This window comes from Gopherus flavomarginatus, chromosome 11 (assembly GCF_025201925.1).
Source record: "Gopherus flavomarginatus isolate rGopFla2 chromosome 11, rGopFla2.mat.asm, whole genome shotgun sequence".
NCBI lineage: Eukaryota > Metazoa > Chordata > Testudines > Testudinidae > Gopherus > Gopherus flavomarginatus.
Window position 1 is genome coordinate 23,678,975 of NC_066627.1, and position 19,465 is coordinate 23,698,439.

At 42.7% G+C, this 19,465-nt stretch overlaps 1 protein-coding gene across 4 annotated transcripts in view; it reads left to right on the top strand.

Moving 5' to 3' along the window:
- The first annotated feature begins 292 nt into the window (after positions 1-292).
- TOX2 (TOX high mobility group box family member 2) overlaps positions 293-19,465 on the top strand; it is a 259,226-nt gene continuing 240,053 nt past the window's right edge. Inside the window, exon 1 of one of the 4 annotated variants that reach the window (XM_050917362.1) lies at positions 293-442. In XM_050917362.1, the coding sequence (XP_050773319.1) occupies positions 341-442 (102 nt within the window). In that variant the 5' untranslated portion in view covers positions 293-340. Of the gene's footprint in view, positions 443-853; positions 938-19,465 lie in introns of those variants that run through there. The other 3 variants (XM_050917365.1, XM_050917364.1, XM_050917363.1) reach the window with 3 other exon arrangements.

The window sequence follows — 19,465 nt, forward strand, 5'->3', positions numbered from 1 at the left end:
TCGGGGGCAGCCCCTCTCCCGTGGGGGAGTTGGGGTGGTCCCAGCCCCTCTCCCGTGGGGGAGTTGGGGTGGGGGTCCCAGTCCCTCTTCAGTTGTGGGGAGCAGGGGGCGGCAGTCCCTCTCCCTGGCGGGCAAGGGGCCGTCCCAGCCCCGCTCCGCGGCTCGGCGCCTGGAACAATAGCGAGCGAGCGAGGAGAGGAGCCGGCTCTGCCCCCCGCTCCCCGCCGCGCCCCGCCCCTGCCTGCCGCACGCCCAGCCAGAGGCAGAGCCGCCGCCGCCGGAGGAGCCGGTTCCATGCCCGCTGGAGCCTCCTCGTGCCGCCGCCCCCGCTCGCCCCGCCATGGACGTTCGCTTCTACCCCTCGGCGCCCAGCGCGGTGGCCTCGCTGCCCGGGGCCGAGCCCGGCTGCCTGGGCCCCCTGGACTATTACCACTGCAACAAGGTACCGCGGGCGGGGGGCTCTGGGCCGTGCGCCCAGCCCGGCCGGCAAACTTGCCGGGCGGGACCTGTCACCGCGCGCGGGCCAAGCTCGGGGGCTCGCCGCCCCGGACGGGCCGAACTCCCCCGGCGGGGAGTCCAGTGCCGCGGGCGGGCGGCCGAGCCCCAGCGCCCGGCGGGAGGGAATTTCAAAACTAGTTCCGAGAGCAGCGCCCGCGCCGGGAGCGAGCCCCTGGGAGCCGGGGGCAGGCAGCGGCCGGGCCGCCTCTGCCCCCCTCGCGCCCGCGGGGCTGCTGCCTGCGAACACCCCTGTGGCTGGAGGGGAAAACAAAGCGAGACACCGACAGCAGCGCGCACGCTGGGGGGTGTGTGTGTGAGTGGGGACGGGCAGGGGAGTTGCGTGCGGCCGGGCGGCGGCTCGCTTTGGAAGTGTGGCTCTGGTGCGCCGAGCGATGGGTCGGGCTGGAGCATGTACGGGCTAGGAGAGAGGCGCTTTCGGGTGAGTGTGGGAGCGTGGTGTGCTGCTGGGTGTATTTATTCCCCACTTCTCCACGGGGATGCTTTGCCCAAAGGGATCTCGGCAGGTTTCTCCTGTATTTTGCAAACCTGGCTTCCCCGGCGCGGGTAGCTGCTGGGCCGCCGCTCTTGGGACATTTGTTTGCATTTTTCGGAACTCTGGCTTTGGACTCCGGGCTCTTGCCCTCTCACTTGTCAGTATCTCGCTCGCCTTCTCATCCGCCCCTTCTGTTAAACACAGCAGACAGACCTGAGTTATGTGTATTTCATCAGAGTTACAGTGCAGCGTAGCAATCTTTCTAACCTAGATTTTTCCACTTGCTGCTGCACGGATAAACACCCTTTTTTTGTAACTAGCAAGGAATTTGGTGTGGAGTATTGGAGAGTGCCAGAGGTATTTTAGGAAATAATCCTTCATCCAAGAGCAGCAAGAGGATAAAGCAGTGATAGATGGATTCAGCACTCGAGGGACAAGTAGTTCTCTGCCAGTGCCACCCTGCTCCACGGGTTTGAGGAAAACACTTGAACATTTTAGTAACAAAACAGTTTTGAGTAAAACCTTTGGAGGATTATTTATATGGATAAACTTGAATGCCTAGCTGGGTCTGGGTTTCATATTGTCAAATTCTGGTGCTCATATTTAAAAAGTTAATGAAAGTAGTGAAAGTTGTAATGTTTCAGAGGTGCAGCTAGAATGCCCATTAGTTTTTCAACAGTAACACTTTGAATCAAAGTGAAGAAAAAAGCAATATGGTTTCTAAAGACTTAGCAAATAAATATTCATTTGTAAACTATGTATTAAACATTTTCTGCTGTTTGGATCATTTAAATATCTTGTTTAACTTGAATTAGACTTACTAACATACTATAATTTCTTTAAAATGCCCAGAAATTTCCCCCGAAGCTTACCAATTTTAATTGGAAATTATTTCCTTCTACCCAATTTTTGCTAGTTGTGCTTGTTTTTTAAACAACAAGATTCCTCTGAAAATACTAAAAATTGGGCGAACAGCTGTACGGGAAGGAAGATAAATTTTCATTAGTACAGAAGTATCAATTGCGAAAGCACATGAGAGCTTGGGTGTCCAGGAGTATATAAGCAGAAGACTCTGAGAGCTACAACTCTAAAACACTGCTTGTCTTAATATTATTATTAATAATAATGCTGTATTTATTATTATTAAAAAGATTGTAGAAATTAGCTTGTTCTCCAGTTTTTTTGAGGTAGAAGATGCTGCATGGGTTATTCATTCAAAGCTCTAATTGGGGCAGTGCTCTTTTGTCCATAACTTGAATGACATGCTCTCCCTGTGGCAGTTTGAGAGCAGAGTGCCCTGTAGTGGAAAGTCACAATGTAAAAGTTAATATGTGCTTCCAAAAACTTTGACTTGAGTGACGGAGAAAATTCTGTGGGGCCCATTTTTGTGGAATCAACAGTGGGATTGGCAGGTTAGACTGTCATGATCAGTTTGGAGCTATTTGTTAATACATCCAGTGAGAGAATTGCTGTGAGTGCAATGCTCTGATAGCACAGACGGAGCTACTTTTTTCTAATAGAGTAAAATAAGTAAGTAAATTTCTAGCCTTTGCGCTGACAAGCTGAATGTGATGTTGCAGAGAAACATACAGGGTACTGACCGTGCCACCAGGTGCTGCTGTTGTCACTACTACTGAAGATCTTAAGACAGGCAGAGGAAGAAGGGAAAATACTAACCCTTTCCCTGATGTTTAGAATTTTTTTCTCCTGAGCTATCAAATGCCATTTGCTTATGTAGAGTGGGCCAACTTTACCTTAGGTGAGAGCCCACTGGGTTGAATTTGGCCCACTTTGTTTTATGGATCAAATGCAGAAAGATGCAAGTGTGACTAATTTTAATATTAAAAAGTGAGCAAGATGAACAGGAGATGGTGTGCATCATCTGGTTCTACTCCAGGGTATGTTTGTGGGGACAGACTGAGCTACTGTGTGTCTGAATTCCTATCCTGTTCTGCACACTGCAGGCTCAAGTTGTTGTGCAGTTACTGGTGGTCCACTCTTCTCTGTAGATCCACCTTCCCAGGCATTCCACAGAGAGATACTCTTTATGTGTGCTCATTTCCTCTGAAACAGAAGGTTGCTTCCGCCTGTGAGATCTTACCTTTTCATGAGACTCTTGGTCTTCATATACAGATTCCCCTCCACCCATCATGATATGCACTGTGTTTAATGCTGATAGTGTGCTCATCATTGAACAACACACACAGATATCGACACAGAGAAGGCAGATGTGGTGTAAACTCTGAAGGAAGAGGGAATAAATATCTTAAAAGAGTTTATCACTACTCATGGCCATTACAAATGGAATGAGTTTTTGGGTTCACTGTGAATAAAGAGAGGGCAGTAATGTGGTGCCGCATTCCACCTGCTACTCCTCTAACCCTTAATTCAGACCTGTGGGTGAGCGGCAGCTCCTCAGCATGATCTCTCTTCTCTATTATTAGATGAGAGTCTGGGCTGAAGCAGATTGAGGTGGGAAGGACTCTTGGGCCTGGCTTGTACTTCCTTTTCCATGGGCTGGTTCTTGTGCTCGAAGTCTCCATCTGCATCGAGAACCTCAGCAAATATATAATGTGAATAAGGAGGGGCTTAGAAGTAAGTTTCAAGCTCTGAGACTAAAGGGCTTTTAGTTTTAGGTGGGCCCTTTCTCCCCCCCTCGCCCCTGAGTAGGTGGAGAAAGATGAACATTGAAAGGAGTGTGTAGTGTCTCAGTGTATAAATAGCTGTAGCTGAGAGCATAACAATAGCTCTGCCCGTACTATGGCTGAGCCAATAGGCACTTTCAGTATAACCAGCAAGCTTACTGAGGAAACACTCTTTAGCCCAAAGCATCCTGAAATGTTAATGTAATTGTTTTGTGCACTTACTGGACATGATATTGTTATCATGAGATTTCCGATCTGATCTGTGTGCTGCAGTGAGCTGCAATTCCTTTTTACAATTATTGAGGTGCCTATTATGCATCAGGATTTCCATTTTAAAAAAGATAGGAGCTTTTAAAGATAAATGAAATGGGGGCATATGTCAGCACCACATGCAAGGGACTGTCTGTGCATCTAAAGCTCTCCCAATGGGCTTCATGGGAGTGGGGCCCTCCGTTAGCTGTGTGTGATGCTGACCGCTGGCTCATGTAGGGCAAATTCTGGCCTCACTGTGTGGCTCTTCTTTCCCCCCTTCCTTCTGGGGAAGGGGAACAATTAGTGGATCCACACCTGTCCTCCAGCCCAGGCACTCCTGTTTACACTCATTTCTGTAGGCTGTGAGTGCCCACCTACTCCAGTCCCATTCCAACCCTCCATTCTGGGGCATGGGTGACTGGAATTGGCAACTCCCCCGCCTGCATACACACCAGTTCTTCTACATTTAGTGCTGCCACCTACTGGGGAGAGGGGCAGATCTCCCCAGCAGGCTAAGGTTTTTTACGTGCTTAGGTGTATTATGATACATTTTCCTCAGACTCTAAGAAGCCGCTTATTTTTCAAGGTGTGTTATTTTTTATTGTGAATATATTATGTACATGACCAAGGCAGCCCACATATGTGGCATATAAGATGATTGACACTCCGTCATGTGATGGTTTTTACACACGGCTGCCTGCTCCATGAAAATCTTGGGTTCGTGCCCACTTTGGTTCAAATAAATATTTATATGGGCCCTTTGCTTTTAAACAGTGTTTGAAATTCATGGTAAGTAAATTATGTATAAAGGATTCATGGTAAATTGCAGTTTTATTGTCCATGGGCCCCATCCTGCTCCCAGAGCCCTTAGCGAGCATCTACATTGTATTAGCTGAATTGTTGGTATGTATATAATGAATAATTCAGGTACATTAATTAAAATAAGTAATATTCAGAGGCCCAGTTTTGCAATCTTTATTCAGGCGAAACTGCTACTGAAGATGAATAAGATAGTGGAGATCTTGCCTGCGTGAGGAATGCAGGATCAGGACTGTTCTTTGTCTTATGAGCGGTAGGATGCAGTGTTATGTTGTAATGTACTGGATGTGTTATTGGGCTGACAATGCCCTGGTCTCTTATCTCTAGAAGGAACTTTTGACAGTAAATGAGTATGTTTCTGTATATTTTCCTACATAAAGAAATTTAAATATAGATCCCTCTTAATAGTAACTGTGCATATAAAAAAGTTATTGATATTAAATTTGCAAACAACCTGATAATCATAATTACTGAACATAGTATATGTTGTCTAATTCATGGTATATTTCAGTCCCTGGTGTAGAGAGCATACCTCTTTTTAACACTAGGAATACATGCTCTGCTCAGTGCATCTCCCATTATTATTAATGGGAGTTATGCATGCACATCAGTGGAAAGCTGTAGACGCCTTAACATGTCTAACATCTTTAGAAGTCAATAGCATAATCAAAACCTATGCCCTAAGACAGAGGTTCTCAACCTTTTTCTTTCAGAGCCCCCCTCCCCAACATGCTATAAAAACTCCACGGCCCACCTGTGCCACAATAACTGGTTTTCTGCATATAAAAGCCAGGGCTGGCATTGGGGGCTAGCAAGCAGGATAATTGCTGGGGCCCCAGGGCCCCCCACAAAGCTACATTGCTCAGGCTTCAGCTTCAGCCCCAGGTGGTGTGGCTTAGGGACCAGGGCTTCAGCTTTCTGCCCTGGTCCCTAGCGAGTCTAATGCTGGCCCTGCTTGGAGGCCTCCTGAAACCTGCTTGGGGGCCCTGGACCACTGGTTGAGAACCACTGGCCTAAGCCTTTCTAATAAAACTATTAGTTACTTTGCTGCTTCAGATATACCATAACTTCCCTGTATTTTGCCTTCTCAGTTCTTAAACTGATAAAAAAAATTTTTGTTAATATACTGTCATAAATTATAGATAATTAAAACCGACAAGCCATGAGATAAGTATTAATTTGTACCAACATTTTCTTCTTAAAAAACAAACAAACACTCATTAGAAATTGAATCTGCCCTACTGGTATAAAACAGGGTCAATCTAATGAATATATTTTTATGGAACATTCTGTTTTGTTTTGACTTTTACTGTACACTGTAAATTGCAGTGATAAACACTGGCCTTTTTCAATGTTTTATTACTTTACCATGCTGGAAGATAAAATATTTTCTGTTCCTTTTTACTTTCTAAGCCAGTTCTTTTTTGAAGAAACATAAATCTTTTTTTCTTTCAAGAGGGAATATTGGATTAGGGTATAAAATGTCCAGTAAATTTTTAATTTGGGGTCCATTTTATTCTCACTTTGTGCAGGGAACTCCTCTTGATAGCAAATGTTGAATAATTCCCTGAAGATGGGCAAGGACCTAAAATCTTGTGAATTATCTGAGTCACTCAGTGGGCCATCCCAGCTTCCTACAGCATATTCTTTGATGGTTTATGCATTCTATCTGCATAGTAGAAAGTGTTTGAAGCTCTATTTTGCCATGGGCTTTATTAAATCAGAAATTCAGAGCTAAATAATGAATGCCCATCCATTCATAGAAATTGTTGTTCTAGCTATATGTGCAGAGAGAAGGCTTTATTCTAGTTGCTTTTGGAATAATAGAGATATCTTGAAGACTACGCTGGTTTATATAACAATATGGTTGTAAAGGTCAGTTCTGATTAAATCCCTTAAAGGCCTGATCCACAAAAGTTTTATGCACATGTGGTGAGGAGGGAGTTGGCACACTGAAGATAATGGATCAAAATCTTAGTTTCTTTTACTTATTTATGATTCTTCAAATTGACTGTGAACATTTTCCTTAAAATCACTGGGCCAGAGTCTGATTTGTGTTATGCAGCCATAAATCTGGTCTAAGTATTGATGTCACTAGAGTTACTGCGTACTGACAGTGGTGTAACAGAGATCACAATCTTTCTCCGTGCATGAACAGTCTAAAAAGCATTACTGGTGACAAACTGTAGTTCACTTTGTATTCATAAAAAGGAGCAGTTCTATAGTGGTTTATGAAGGTGTACCGCACACATTATTCCTGCTAGCTTCAGGGATGATTGTTAATATAGAGGACACCTGTGACCCATGCTATGCTGTCTATCCCTGTTCTTTTAGTGTCCTACTTTGCTATTTGTTTTTATTCACTATGGGTAAAGTAGGATTGTTTTCATTTTAGAGTATTTCTGTATGTTCCACCATTGCTTTTCTTGTGTGTCTATATTAATCTGCAGAAGAGGCATGGACCACTCTGTATCCATATGCAGATTATTCAAGCCAGCAGCATTTTTTTGTGAATCAGGGAGGTGGGTGGAGGAGAGGTGGGAATGTGTCATCCCCCTAGATGTGGAATGAATTTTTTTTTCCAGTTACCTTTGTGTTCATGCTTTTTATGAATAGCGCTCTAAATGCTTTTACCATAAGTTGGATTATATCTTTCAGTATAAATGAAGCATATAATTGTGTTTTCCTAACAGCTCTGCATTAAAAATAAGTTATGATGTTGCTAATGTGTTTTCCTAGACAATTTTCTATCTAGTCACTATCAGGCTTCTGTTTTTAGCTGTTGCGTACATCATCTTTTCTGGCTTCTTTCTGTTTTATTTTGCATTGCTAAAGTACGGGTGAAGTGGTGCCATGATTCCAATTTTGCTACCATTAACTCCTAATGGGAGATTTGAGTTTTAATGTTCCACTTCTGTTATTTTTCCGTACACCTTTTTTATAATTAAGGCTTATATTTTGGGATTCATTTCCTGTAGGAGAGAGTAACCTACAATGCAACGTACTCTGAAATGAGCAATAATCAAAACTGTTATAAAGATGTGGTTGAGAATGGTGTTAAATCATCTGTCTGACTCACTTATATAAGTAGATTTAAATATTTTAGTCATGTGCATCCTCCCTTCTTTTATTATTCCTTTCTTATGTTTTGTTCTGATGGATGCCATTTCTTCTTTGAAAAATGGAACTGTCTGCTGCGTAGCCTGCAGGCTGAATCTTTGTATTATGCCACAGAATATCCATCCTCCATTATAATCTTTTGCATAGATTGGTTGACCTCTGTAGATATAATTAAATCTCTTCCTGGCTACTGTATGGTTTCATTTCAGCTCTGTGCTGTGTGTATCTGTTAGGTAAGTGTTAAATTAGGGCCCTATATCAGTAATTGTTATTGTGGTACGATTATTTGAAAATAAGTTTCTACTGGGTAGTGTGAGCTATTTCTGAGAAGCCTTGTCTGAGGAAATCAGGTGACTTTTAGTCTGAGGCAATTTCTTGACCTCTAATTATAGCATGGTCACAAGAAGGCTGGATTGCATGAGTGCTTAATGTAAAATGTAGATTTTCTGTATTGCCTTAAAAACTCACCCTCTCACTCTTTGTGATATGATTATTCTGTGTTCATAAGGGTCGGCTAACCTCACAAGAGCAAGGAAATTAAAGTGGAAATATCTGGCCTGATGCTCATTGTGAGTAATTCCTCTAAGCCAATGGAGCAATGCTGACTTACTGCTGGTACAGATACAGTCCCATCAACTTCTGTAAAAGATCCTTAAGACTGGCTAATGCACTTGTATCACTTCCACTCTGCTAGACATTATCCTGACATAAAGGACCATGGCACTGGATGTTGCAAAGTATATAGCCCCGGTACTTCGGAGTTTTTATGGAAACAGAGATACTCTGTTCCAAAATGAAAACAATATTGGGAACACTTGTGGCCTTGGCTATGCATGCACGGCTCCCACTGGGTCAAAGTCAGCCCTGCTCTAATGTCATTCCATGACTCACTCTGGATTTGACCCATGCCAGTGTCTGATGGCAGAACAGTGTTCATTGTTTTTATGGGAGCTCTTTTAGAAGGTGATAAGCACTTTTTTATTGGATTAAACAGATTACATTAACATAGTTTTTCTTCCCACATGATATACCAAAAATGTCTGACTCACAGTTTCCATTCCTGTTTGCATTCCTTGGGGAGGCTTTGTCTTTTTTCTCTCCTGGCCTGTCTCTTGCTCCACTCACATAGCCCCATTCTTCTCTTTCTCTCCCCTCTAGAGGAAGTCATCATCTTTCTCTTTCTCCTTTTGGCTTCCGGTCCTCATGGTGTCAGAGTTGGGAGATATGGATTTTATTCCTGGCCTTGTCACTGACTTGCTGTTTTATCTGAGCATGTCTCTTAGGCCTTCATTTTCAGAAGTAACTAGTGATTTTCAGCTCCATTTTTTGTGGTGCCCTATCTGAGATACCGTAGAGGGGCCTGATTATCAGAAAGTGCTGAGCATCTGCTCTCTGCAAACTGGAGCTTTTGGAGGTGATTCAAGTTGAGCATCCAGAAATGGAGGCGTCCCAAATAATTGGTCACTTCTGAAAATTTAGGTGTTTTGAGCTTCTGCTTTTCTACCTGTAAAATGGAGAGAATAATTCTTCCCTTTGTCACAGTAGTGTTGAAGCTTAGTGTTTGGAAAGCCCTTAAGAGCTTCTGGAAAACAGCAAATGTTATTACTATGTCGACTTTAGTGCCTCATTTTTCCATCTGTTCGGGATTCCCCTCCATATCAACTTGATTTCCATTATTTCTCTTTTTGACCGCCTCACTCTTACCCATCCTTCACTCATCTTCAAAAATTCGGTCTCCTGGCTCTTTGCTTCAAAGTCTCCGACCCCTGTCTCCTCTATGCTTCTCTCTTCTGCCTTCTCTCTTTCTGCAGAACTCACCTACCACTTCCTGGCTTCAGTACCAACTTGACAGCAACACCAACATTGACCGCACAAATAATTTTCATTCCCATTAGCACTAATCCAGAGAGAGGTGGCGGTACGGCCTAGGCTATCTATAATACTTTAAAGAAGATTCTAAGCCATTTAAATATTTCTTGATTTCAGAATCAATTTAAATAAGGGAAATGGGTGGGTGAGTAACAGGACTGAAAGTATGTTCTGGAACCTTTTGCTTCCAGGTCTTCAGTTCAAAGCCAGTTCAGGTGGGTACTGATTGAAATCTGTTCCCATTGAATAGCTGCTCCCTGGGCTGTGTGAAAAGAGTTAGTGGGCCTTTGTCCAGAACGTAGACAGGTGTCTACACTACTACATTTGCTGTTATGTTGGCAGTCTCAATAGAAGGACTGGTGACTGAATGGGTCACATAGACTGGACTACCCTTTCACCCCTAAAGATGGTTTCTCTAGCACAGGGATTTACTCCTCTTTTTATTTTGCTTTGGACCCCCATGCCCCCTCCCCCGCCTCTTGGGTCTTGACTAATCCTACATTGTGAGCTCTCTGGGTCGTGGTCTTTGACTGGGCCTCTAGGCACTACATCAGCATAAATAAATGAGGAGTGAGGTGCAATGGTAAGGAATAGTGTGTGTGGGGCTTGCACTGCCGGTGCCTGTGCATCTGTATCTGTTCTCTGGAGACGTGCTCAGGCTCAAGGGATGTCTGTCTGGCACTAGTTGCCAGCACTGTATTAATTGACTTCATTTTTTCCTTTACATGCCATCACTGCTCCCTAATTTACAGATAAACATTTTCTCTGTCAAAGAAATAAAACAATGGAGAATATGAAATGGTTCTAATCTTCTACAGAGGTTTATCTTAACATTGCATTTTTATAAGGTGAGCCATTTTAACCGCACTAGTCTGGAGTAAAAGAGTGATCTCATAATAGAAGTTTTCTAGAGAATCCCATGGGGAGCTGATTTGTAACCCTATTGTGTAAAGGGGGCAGGGTACCCAAGATTCTTTAATCGGCAGGAAAGAGACTTAGTCAATGTGGAAGTGATTATAATTTTATGAAAACTTTTAAGAAAGCTCTTTGTCAAGAGCTGGAATAGAGTTTAATTGAATTATCTTGGCTCGTCTCTACACTTGGGGTGGGTGAGGGAAGCATTTGGATGTAATTGGAGGGGGGGAAGTAGAAATACTTTAAAAATTGAAAAATGGGCACTTCGACCACAAAAAAATGTGGCTTGTCATCACCACTAGGAACTAATAGTCGCTTCCATTACTTATGAGCTCTGCTTGCCAGTGGTTTCATGTTAAAATCAGGAAGGTAATTCTTCCTCCGCTCCCCCCCCCCCCCGTGTATTATCTTGTCTGTAAATAGTGGACATTAAATGAAGAAGAATGTAGTGTTAAAAATATCAAGCTTTCAAAAATGGCTGGCAGACCTTACCAGTGATAAGCATTGTTGATTGAAGATCAAACAGCAAAAGAAAACCCTTCCAACAAGAGCCATGGAGTGACCCCTGTAGCCAGACAGTGAGGTCACCCAAACTTCAGTCTGTGTATATTTAGGAACCTGCACTGGAATTATGGTCTGGTCTCCTCTAAGCCAGACAGACAGTGGTGACATGTTGTTTTTGAACCTGACAAATCTTAAAACCAAGGAAACATTTACTGTATGCCAAGAAAACCAAAGCAATGTTTTCATTATTAAGTAGTAAAAAAATTTTAAGATAAAGAGCCTGCACTGAAGAAAAGACAGTGTGGTCATAAAGTAAGCTGAAGACTAACAGCACATTTGTTATTTATTAACTAATTGACAACCTCTGGTTTTACATCAAGGTGGCAAATTAATTGTGGGAGGCCATCTGACTAAAATTGGGCAGTTCAGCCATTACCTGGCCAGAGAGCGCATAGAGGCTTTTTGGGATTTGATTTAAATTAGATTGAAACATTGGCCTTTGAAAATTATTTTCAATCACCATTTCACTTTAGTAATGGGTTTTGAAGAGGGAAAAATTTATAATCTTTATAGCTGCTTAAGCCTACCACGTCCTAGACTCTTTGTTAGAATGGCGGTAACTTGACCTTCTCTTCCCTGGCAGAGTAGCCTGCTAGTAAGTCTAACATGAATAACACAGCTGGAGTTTTCTCTTAAATTTTAATTATTTGTGAAAGTACAGTAACAAATAGTTAACTTTGTGTGCATGTGGATGCAAACTAAATAGATGTTCTGCTCATTTGAACTCAGTCTTCACTGGGCTATATTGGTCAGTCCTTCATCTGATGGAACTGAAATCTCTTATGCAGTTTATCAACAGACTTAGGCCCCAGTCCTGCAACTGGCCCAGCCTGGACAGATGCCTCCTCACCATTGACTTCAGTGGGCTTTCTGGTGGGCACAGGGTCTGCCTTTGGAGCCAGATGCAAGAGCTGGGCCTTACACGTGCGAGGTAGTCTCATTGCTGCTGTACGTAGCGTGACTTGGCAGTTGTATTTGTCTGCATTTGCCAAATGCAGCTTGGTCTGGATACACCAAAGATTGCTTTAAAATGGGTCTGTTGGCGCTTCCTAGGTATGAGATGCAGGAAGGAAAATGTCATTAAACTCTGTGTGTGTGTGTTGGATTTGTAATTCTATACACTACAAGTGTTGGTGGTCATGGCTTCAATCAGATGGTAAATAGGAACTTAATAATAAAAAGGGCATTAGTCCATACTAATGAAAGACGAAACATCTGATTCCTTGGAAAACATGCCAGAATTGATTCAGATTTGAATAGCTTTTTCCTGTACAAATACTTGCATATTACAAGCTCCTGATCTGGCACTGGAGGGGCACTCTCCCAATGTATGTGACTTTCCATGTTATAGTTTTGTTTCTTTGCAAAGGTCATGAGCATAGATAGTCTGAGAGGAAGTGAGTACAGAAGTGAAAATGAGAGCCCTAGATTTTAAAGCCAGAAGGGGCTGTTAGATGATTTAGTCTGACTCTGTTACCCCTGTTTTGAGCCCAATAACTTGTGTTTGGCTGGAACATCTTCCAGAAAGACATCCAGTCTTGATTTGAAGACATTGAGAGATAGAATGTCAGCTGTTTCCCCTGATAGGTTGTTCCAATGGTTAATTACCCTCATTGTTAAAAAATTAGGGCTTATTTCCAATTTAATTTTAGAAAAAAATGATCAGTTTCTCCAAGTCTTGCAGCCCTCCTCCCTTTTCCAAGGCAGCAGAATATCACTCTCATGACTTTCCTGTTAAACTAGTCCAAACTGGAGACTTACCAACTGGCCTTTAAAATTATGCATATATGTTAGGATTAGTTGAAGGCCTAGTCCTGTATTTTCACCAGTGGAGAGAAAGAATGAACTTCCATGAGTTCCCATGAACTCCCATGACTGCTTCTTGGAGCAGCTAGTCCTGGAACCCACAAGAGGAGAGGCAATTCTTGATTTAGTCCTAAGTGGAGCACAGGATCTGGTCCAAGAGGTGAATATAGCTGGAATGCTTGGTAATAGTGACCATAATGTAATTAAATTTAACATCCCTGTAGCGGGGAAAACACCACAGCAGCCCAGCACTGTAGCATTGAATTTCAGAAAGGGAGACTACACAAAAATGAGGAGGTAAATTAAACAGAAATTAAAAAGTACAGTGCAAAAAGTGAAATCCCTGAAAGCTGCATGGAAGCTTTTTAAAGACACTATAATAGAGGCTCAACCTAAATATATAGTCCAAATTAAAAAACATAGTAAGAGAACCACAAAAGTGCCACTGTGGCTAAACAACAGAGTAAAAGAAGCAGTGAGAGACAAAAAGGGCATCCTTTAAGAAGTGAAAGTTAAATCCCAATGAGGAAAACAGAAAAGAGCATAAACTCTGGCAAATAAAATGTACAAATATAATTAGGAAGACCAAAAAAGAATTTGTAGAACAGCTATCAGAAAGTAATAGCAACATTTTTTTTTAAAGTAAATAAGAAGCAGGAAGCCTGCTAAACAACCAGTGGGGCTACTGGACGATCAAGATGCTAAAGGAGCACTCAAGGACGATAAGGCCTTTGCGGAGAAACTAAATGAATTCTTTGTATCGATCTTCATGGCTGAAGATGTGAGAGAGATTCTCAACCTGAGCCATTCTTGTTAGGTGACATCTGAAGAAATGTCCCAGATTGAGGTATCATTAGAGGAGGTTATGGAACAAATTGATAAACGGTAATAAGTCATTAGGACCAGATGGTATTCACCCAGGAGTTCTAAAGGAACTCAAATGTGAAATTGCAGATTTACTAACTATACTCTGTAATCTATCATTTAAATCAGCTTCTATACCGAATGACTGGAGAATAGCCAATGTAACACCAGTTTTTAAAAAGGACTCCAGAGGTGATCCTGGCAATTAGAGGCTAGTAAGCCTGACTTCACTACCGGGCAAACTGGTTGAAACTATAGTAAAGAACAAAATTGTCAGACACATAGATGAACATAATTTGTTGAGGAAGAGTCAACATGGTGTTGTAAAGGGAAATAATGCCTCACCAATCTACTAGAATTCTTTGAGGGAGTCAACAGGCATGTGGACAAAGGGGATCCAGTGGATATAGTGTACTTAGATTTTCAGAAAGCCTTTGACAAGGTCCCTCACCAAAGGCTCATAAGCGAAGTAAGCTGTCATGGGATAAGAGGGAAGGTCCTCTCATGGATTGGTAACTAGTTAAGATAGGAAACAAAGGGTAGGAATAAATGGTCAGTTTTCAGAATGGAGAGAGGTAAATAGTGGTGTCCCCCAGGGGTCTGTACTGGGTCCAGTCCTAGTCAACATATTCATAAATGATCTGGAAAAAGGGGTAAGCAGTGAGGTGGCAAAATTTGTAGATGATGCAAAACTACTCAAGCTAGTTAAGTCTCAGGCAGATTGCGAAGAGCTACAAAAGGATCTCACGAAACTGGGTGACTGGGCAACAAAATGACAGATGAAATTCAGTGTTGATAAATGCAAAGTAATTCACCTTGGAAAACATAATCCCAACTATACATATAAAATGATAAATTAGCTGTTACCACTCAAGAAAGAGATCTTGGCGTCACTGTGGATAGTTCTCTGAAAACATCCACTCAATGTGTAGTGGCAGTCAAAAACGTGAACAGAATGTTGGGAATCATTAAGAAAGGGATAGATAATAAGACAGAAAATATTATATTGCTGCTCTAGAATTCATGGTAGGCTATAACAGGGTTCAAAAAAGAATTAAATATATGTTCATGGAGGATAGGTCCATCAATGGCTATTAGCCAGGATGGGTAGGGATGGTGTCCCTGGTCTCTGTTTGCCAGAAGCTGGGAATGGGCAACAGGGGATGGATCTCTTGATGATTACCTGTTCTGTTCATTCCCACTGGGGCACCTGGCATTGGCCACTGTTGGAAGACAGGATCCTGGGCTAGATATACCTTTTGGTCTGACCCAGTATAGCCATTCTTATGTTCTCAAAATCCAGGATACACACTTCCTCTGCACTATGTTCAAATTAAGGAATGTTAAGTTATATTTCCAGTAATGCAAGGTTCTTAAGGAAGTTGTGAATCTTTGTTTTCTGGAGGTATATGAAGGGTTCAAGCAGGCAGCTGAGCTAGTTGTTGCTGCCAACAGGAAATCCCAGGAGGGACAAATCTAGTTTTTCAGGGAAACTTCCATGTCTTACTTTTGGGTTAACCTGAAGTGTTTTGATTCATTTAGATTCCTTTAGTGTTAGAACCCTCTTGTATAACATTATTTAAAATGAGAGAACTGGTGCCCATTAGCTGCAAAGCAGTACTCCAAGTTGCCTTAGTTACATGAGACAGCTTGGATTTCAACATCCTTCTCTTTGGGTCGTGGGGTCAGATCCTCAACTTGATGTAAAATGTCATAGTGACGTGTGTCAGCTTGGAAAGCATGTTCTGTTTTGGAAAGGGGTGATTCTGAGAGCTTCTCACTGAATGTCAACATTATAGTGAAAGCTGGATGGCTCTGGCGATTTAAGAACCACTACAGAGCCTTCTAGCACTAGGTTCTTGGTTCAAACTGGGCTCAGGTTAGCAGTAACCAAATATTATCATCATTGGAAGCTGGTCAGGCAGCTATGTGAAACAGCGCTGGTGCATCTCAGTGTAGTTCTGTGTGATCAGGTATCCGCACCACAGATAAGTTCCATGCACTGTGGTATTAATGGGCCATTCTGTGATCAGTTTCAGCAGAAAGGACAAGGATTAAATAGACCATTGGGAATCAGCTGCCCTTATCCCTATGGTGGCCACTGTGGGTCAGAGCTGGGGCACAGTGCCGAGGCAATGTGGGGAAGCTTGTGCTGGTTCTGCTTTTGTTGTGTTTGCTCTGTGGATAAACAGGGTCTCCAGTTCTATCAGTCCAGTACCTCGCACCCACACTAAATTTGCTTAAAAACAATAAAGTGAAGGTGAGCTTGTGTAATTATACATTTAATACTGTTAACACTGCTGTTATTTTTCCTGAGTAAGCTTATCTAAGCCTCATGGATCTCTGATAATTATGGCAATGAAACTAAATGGTGTAACCTTTTATTGCAGTGTTAGACAAAGTTACTGGTGGACCTTTATGAGTCACAGGACTCTGGTGAGCACCCTCCATTCCGATTGACTTCTCTGGGTGCTGAACCTGCTTATCATCTCTCACAACTTACTCAGTGCAGCATCAAGCCCTAAGTGAGAAGAAAATTCTGCTTTGTTACATTTCAGAGCACAGTTTGACAATGACCAGGCCTTGGTTAATAGAGACCACTGAGTTCAGAGAACTGACTGAGCAGGGAGATGACTTGTTAAATACATACCATTTTTCTCTCTTTTTATCCAGTTTTTTTCCTTTTTTTCCCTCTTTTATCTGAGCATTGCATCTTATACACATATTTCCTGCTTTGGGGCTGGTGTGGCACGTGTCTGCTTGCTGTGTCTGGCGGTTCCGATATTTGGTTCCTCCTTGCTAGCACCACTTGAGCATTTGATGGTGTTATGTAAGCCTCGAATCACAACCTAACACTTTCACAGCAGACACTGCTAAGCACACTGGGTCAAATTCACCCCTGTGCTAACTCCACTGATTTCAGTAGAATTGCACCGCAGATGAATTTGACTCAGCAACTAATGGGAGAAAACAGATATCAGTAATGTCATTCAGAGGAATCTGAATAAGTAGTTCTATTATCTCAGGTAGCTTCAGCTTGAGCTATGAACGAGCACCATAAGTGACTGTAGGCTGGGATTTAAATTGCTTCTAGAACACAGTCATTGCACATTAAAACTAATTTTTGGCATTAGAACAAGATGCTCCGTGTCTCCTGCTTGAGATCTGAGGGAGTTCATGCCACAATACTGGTACAAGTTCTTTAACTGACTCTCACGAAGGGCCATATAGTTTAGACTGAAGCAAAAAACACAGCTCTGACTGTGAGTTACCACAACTCTGAACTGAGGCTTACCATGACCTTTCCATGTGGGCCTCTCCGTTAGACTGGTGCAGGGGCTCTCAGCTATTTTCATGTCAGGCACCACATTTTAATAAATAAATTGTTTGCTGGGCACCACCTCTGCCATGCATGATTGGATAAGTCTTCTCCCCTCCCAATGGTGCTTGAATAACATCTTTGTGGCAAACTACAGCAATTGCTTACACGGAAAAGTGGTATTAGTAGAATTTGTAATGTAAATGTCTCTTAATGGGATTTGGCTGCTAGAGGGGAAAAAAGGTAGGAAAGCCAGCAGTGCTGAGTAACCAGCCACATCTCTGTGCTCCATGCACCACAGTTTAGATACCACTGGGTTAGAGAGAAATGATTCCTATTGAACTGGCCTGGTGGTGCTGTTGAACTTCTATAAGGGACTAGGATAAAACCATTTCCACTTCTGACTTAAGACAAGATGTGAACCTATTGGAAATGCTCAGTTACACTCATGCAACCTCAAAAATCAGTGGAGCTGTATGGGTGTTAGTGAAGGCAGAATTTGTCTCCGGAGCAAAGAGGCTAATGCTTTAGCCTTTAGCAGGTTGATAATTCCCTTCTTGGTTTCCAGTCAATCCACAGTGCCACAAAGTAAAAGAAATAATAGGCCAGCTCCTCAGCTGGTAAAAATCAGCATAGCTCCATTGACTCTGCGTAGAGTTGCTCTTTTACACTAGGGGAGGATGTGGCCCACTGCTTTGATAGAAGAATTGTGTACATGCGAGATGTATTAGTTACTTGATAGCTCTGTAGTTCAGTCTTTAAGGCCTAGTGTGCCACATCTAATTTTTGTAATTCGGTTCACTGTAGCTATCATGGATTCTTACTCACGCGCTATACACTAAGCCAAGCCATGTACCACCAGTGGTGTGAGCACCTCATTTTGAGAACGGCTGGTGTGACTCATAAAAATAATGCTGTGTCCCACATACAGTGCAGCAGAAGTGAATTAATCATATCCTTTTTTGTTCTAACATAATGCTTAGCATTGGATTTAGTTACAGAACTAATTTTTTCTGCTGAGTTCTCATCTTCTTTATTTTTCCTTCTCTGTACTATCTATAATCAAATTAAGTTCTTGAGGAACAAAAGATTTACTAGGGGGGAAATATCCAAGGAATGCATTAACCTGCTAAATGCTTGTATAGACTAGGGATTCTCAGTGGTGTAACTTGTGATGCTTCAGCCAACTCCCTAAAGTAGTGCCCGGCACTGGTGTAATGTAGGGAGGTAGTGCCAGTTTGGGAGGCATTTAATTGGGTCTCTTGATATTGGTCTCAGCAGGGAGGTCAAGGCTTGAATAAGTGTTAAATGCAGGGCTAGTCCCTCCAGTTCCTGGCTGTAGCACTAAGGAGATGCAGTTGCAGTGTGTGGAGTAGCCTGCCTTGCTGCTGTATATAGCGGTGTAAATCAAATAGAAAAAAGGAGGAGAAGGAACACTTTCAAGCAGAGAGGTGCCCTTAGTCCTCAGGCAATGGGAACAGGGTGTAGTGGTGGGAGGAATATGTGGTACATATTCTACAGTAGATATTGCAGCACTGTGAGGGAAACCTACCCTCCTGCCCTGCACATTCCCTGCCAGTGGAAATTGGGCAGATCAGGCTTTAGGGGAGCTCTGAATAGCACAAGCCCACTCCCTGCATGATGCTGAGTCCTTCTCTCTGGGCAATCCGTGTGCGTCACAGGAGGGTGACGGTGGAGCTATGGAATTCACCATATTCACCTCTGTTACGGCTGGGGTGCACAAGAGAAGTGGAGGGCTGCAGTAGTGTCCATAGAGTGTCTGCAGAGCCATCTCTTCCATGCCCAGCCCAACTACTTGAGCTTCTCAAGAAGGAAATAGTCACTATTGTAGTGTACACGGTGAGTTTTGTGGTGAAGGTGGATTTCAAAGCAGCAGATATTTCCCTGCCTGTTAGTAAAACTAACACTTAAAAAATCACTCACATGTGACACTTTCCTGCCCAGTTTATGATGAAAAGAGAGCTCTTCTGGGCCAAAGACAAAAAAGATCCAAGGTAAAGACAAGGCTACCATGAACTTGGGCAAAAGCTGTCCTGTAACCATTAAATACTATGGAACAAAATGGACTCAACATGAGAACTCACAGCAACTCTCTCAATAAATTTCACAATAACTCTGTAGGTGCATGAGATAGCTTGTGGGTGTCTGATGTGTCGATTCACTTCAAAGCCGGTTATAGTGCACCTGCTAGGGGATCCAGCAAAAGTTGGCTAGTGCTGCTGTGCGTCTTGCTTTCTATAATTTGATGATTTCTATTGCTCATGAAAGAGAGAGCTGTTA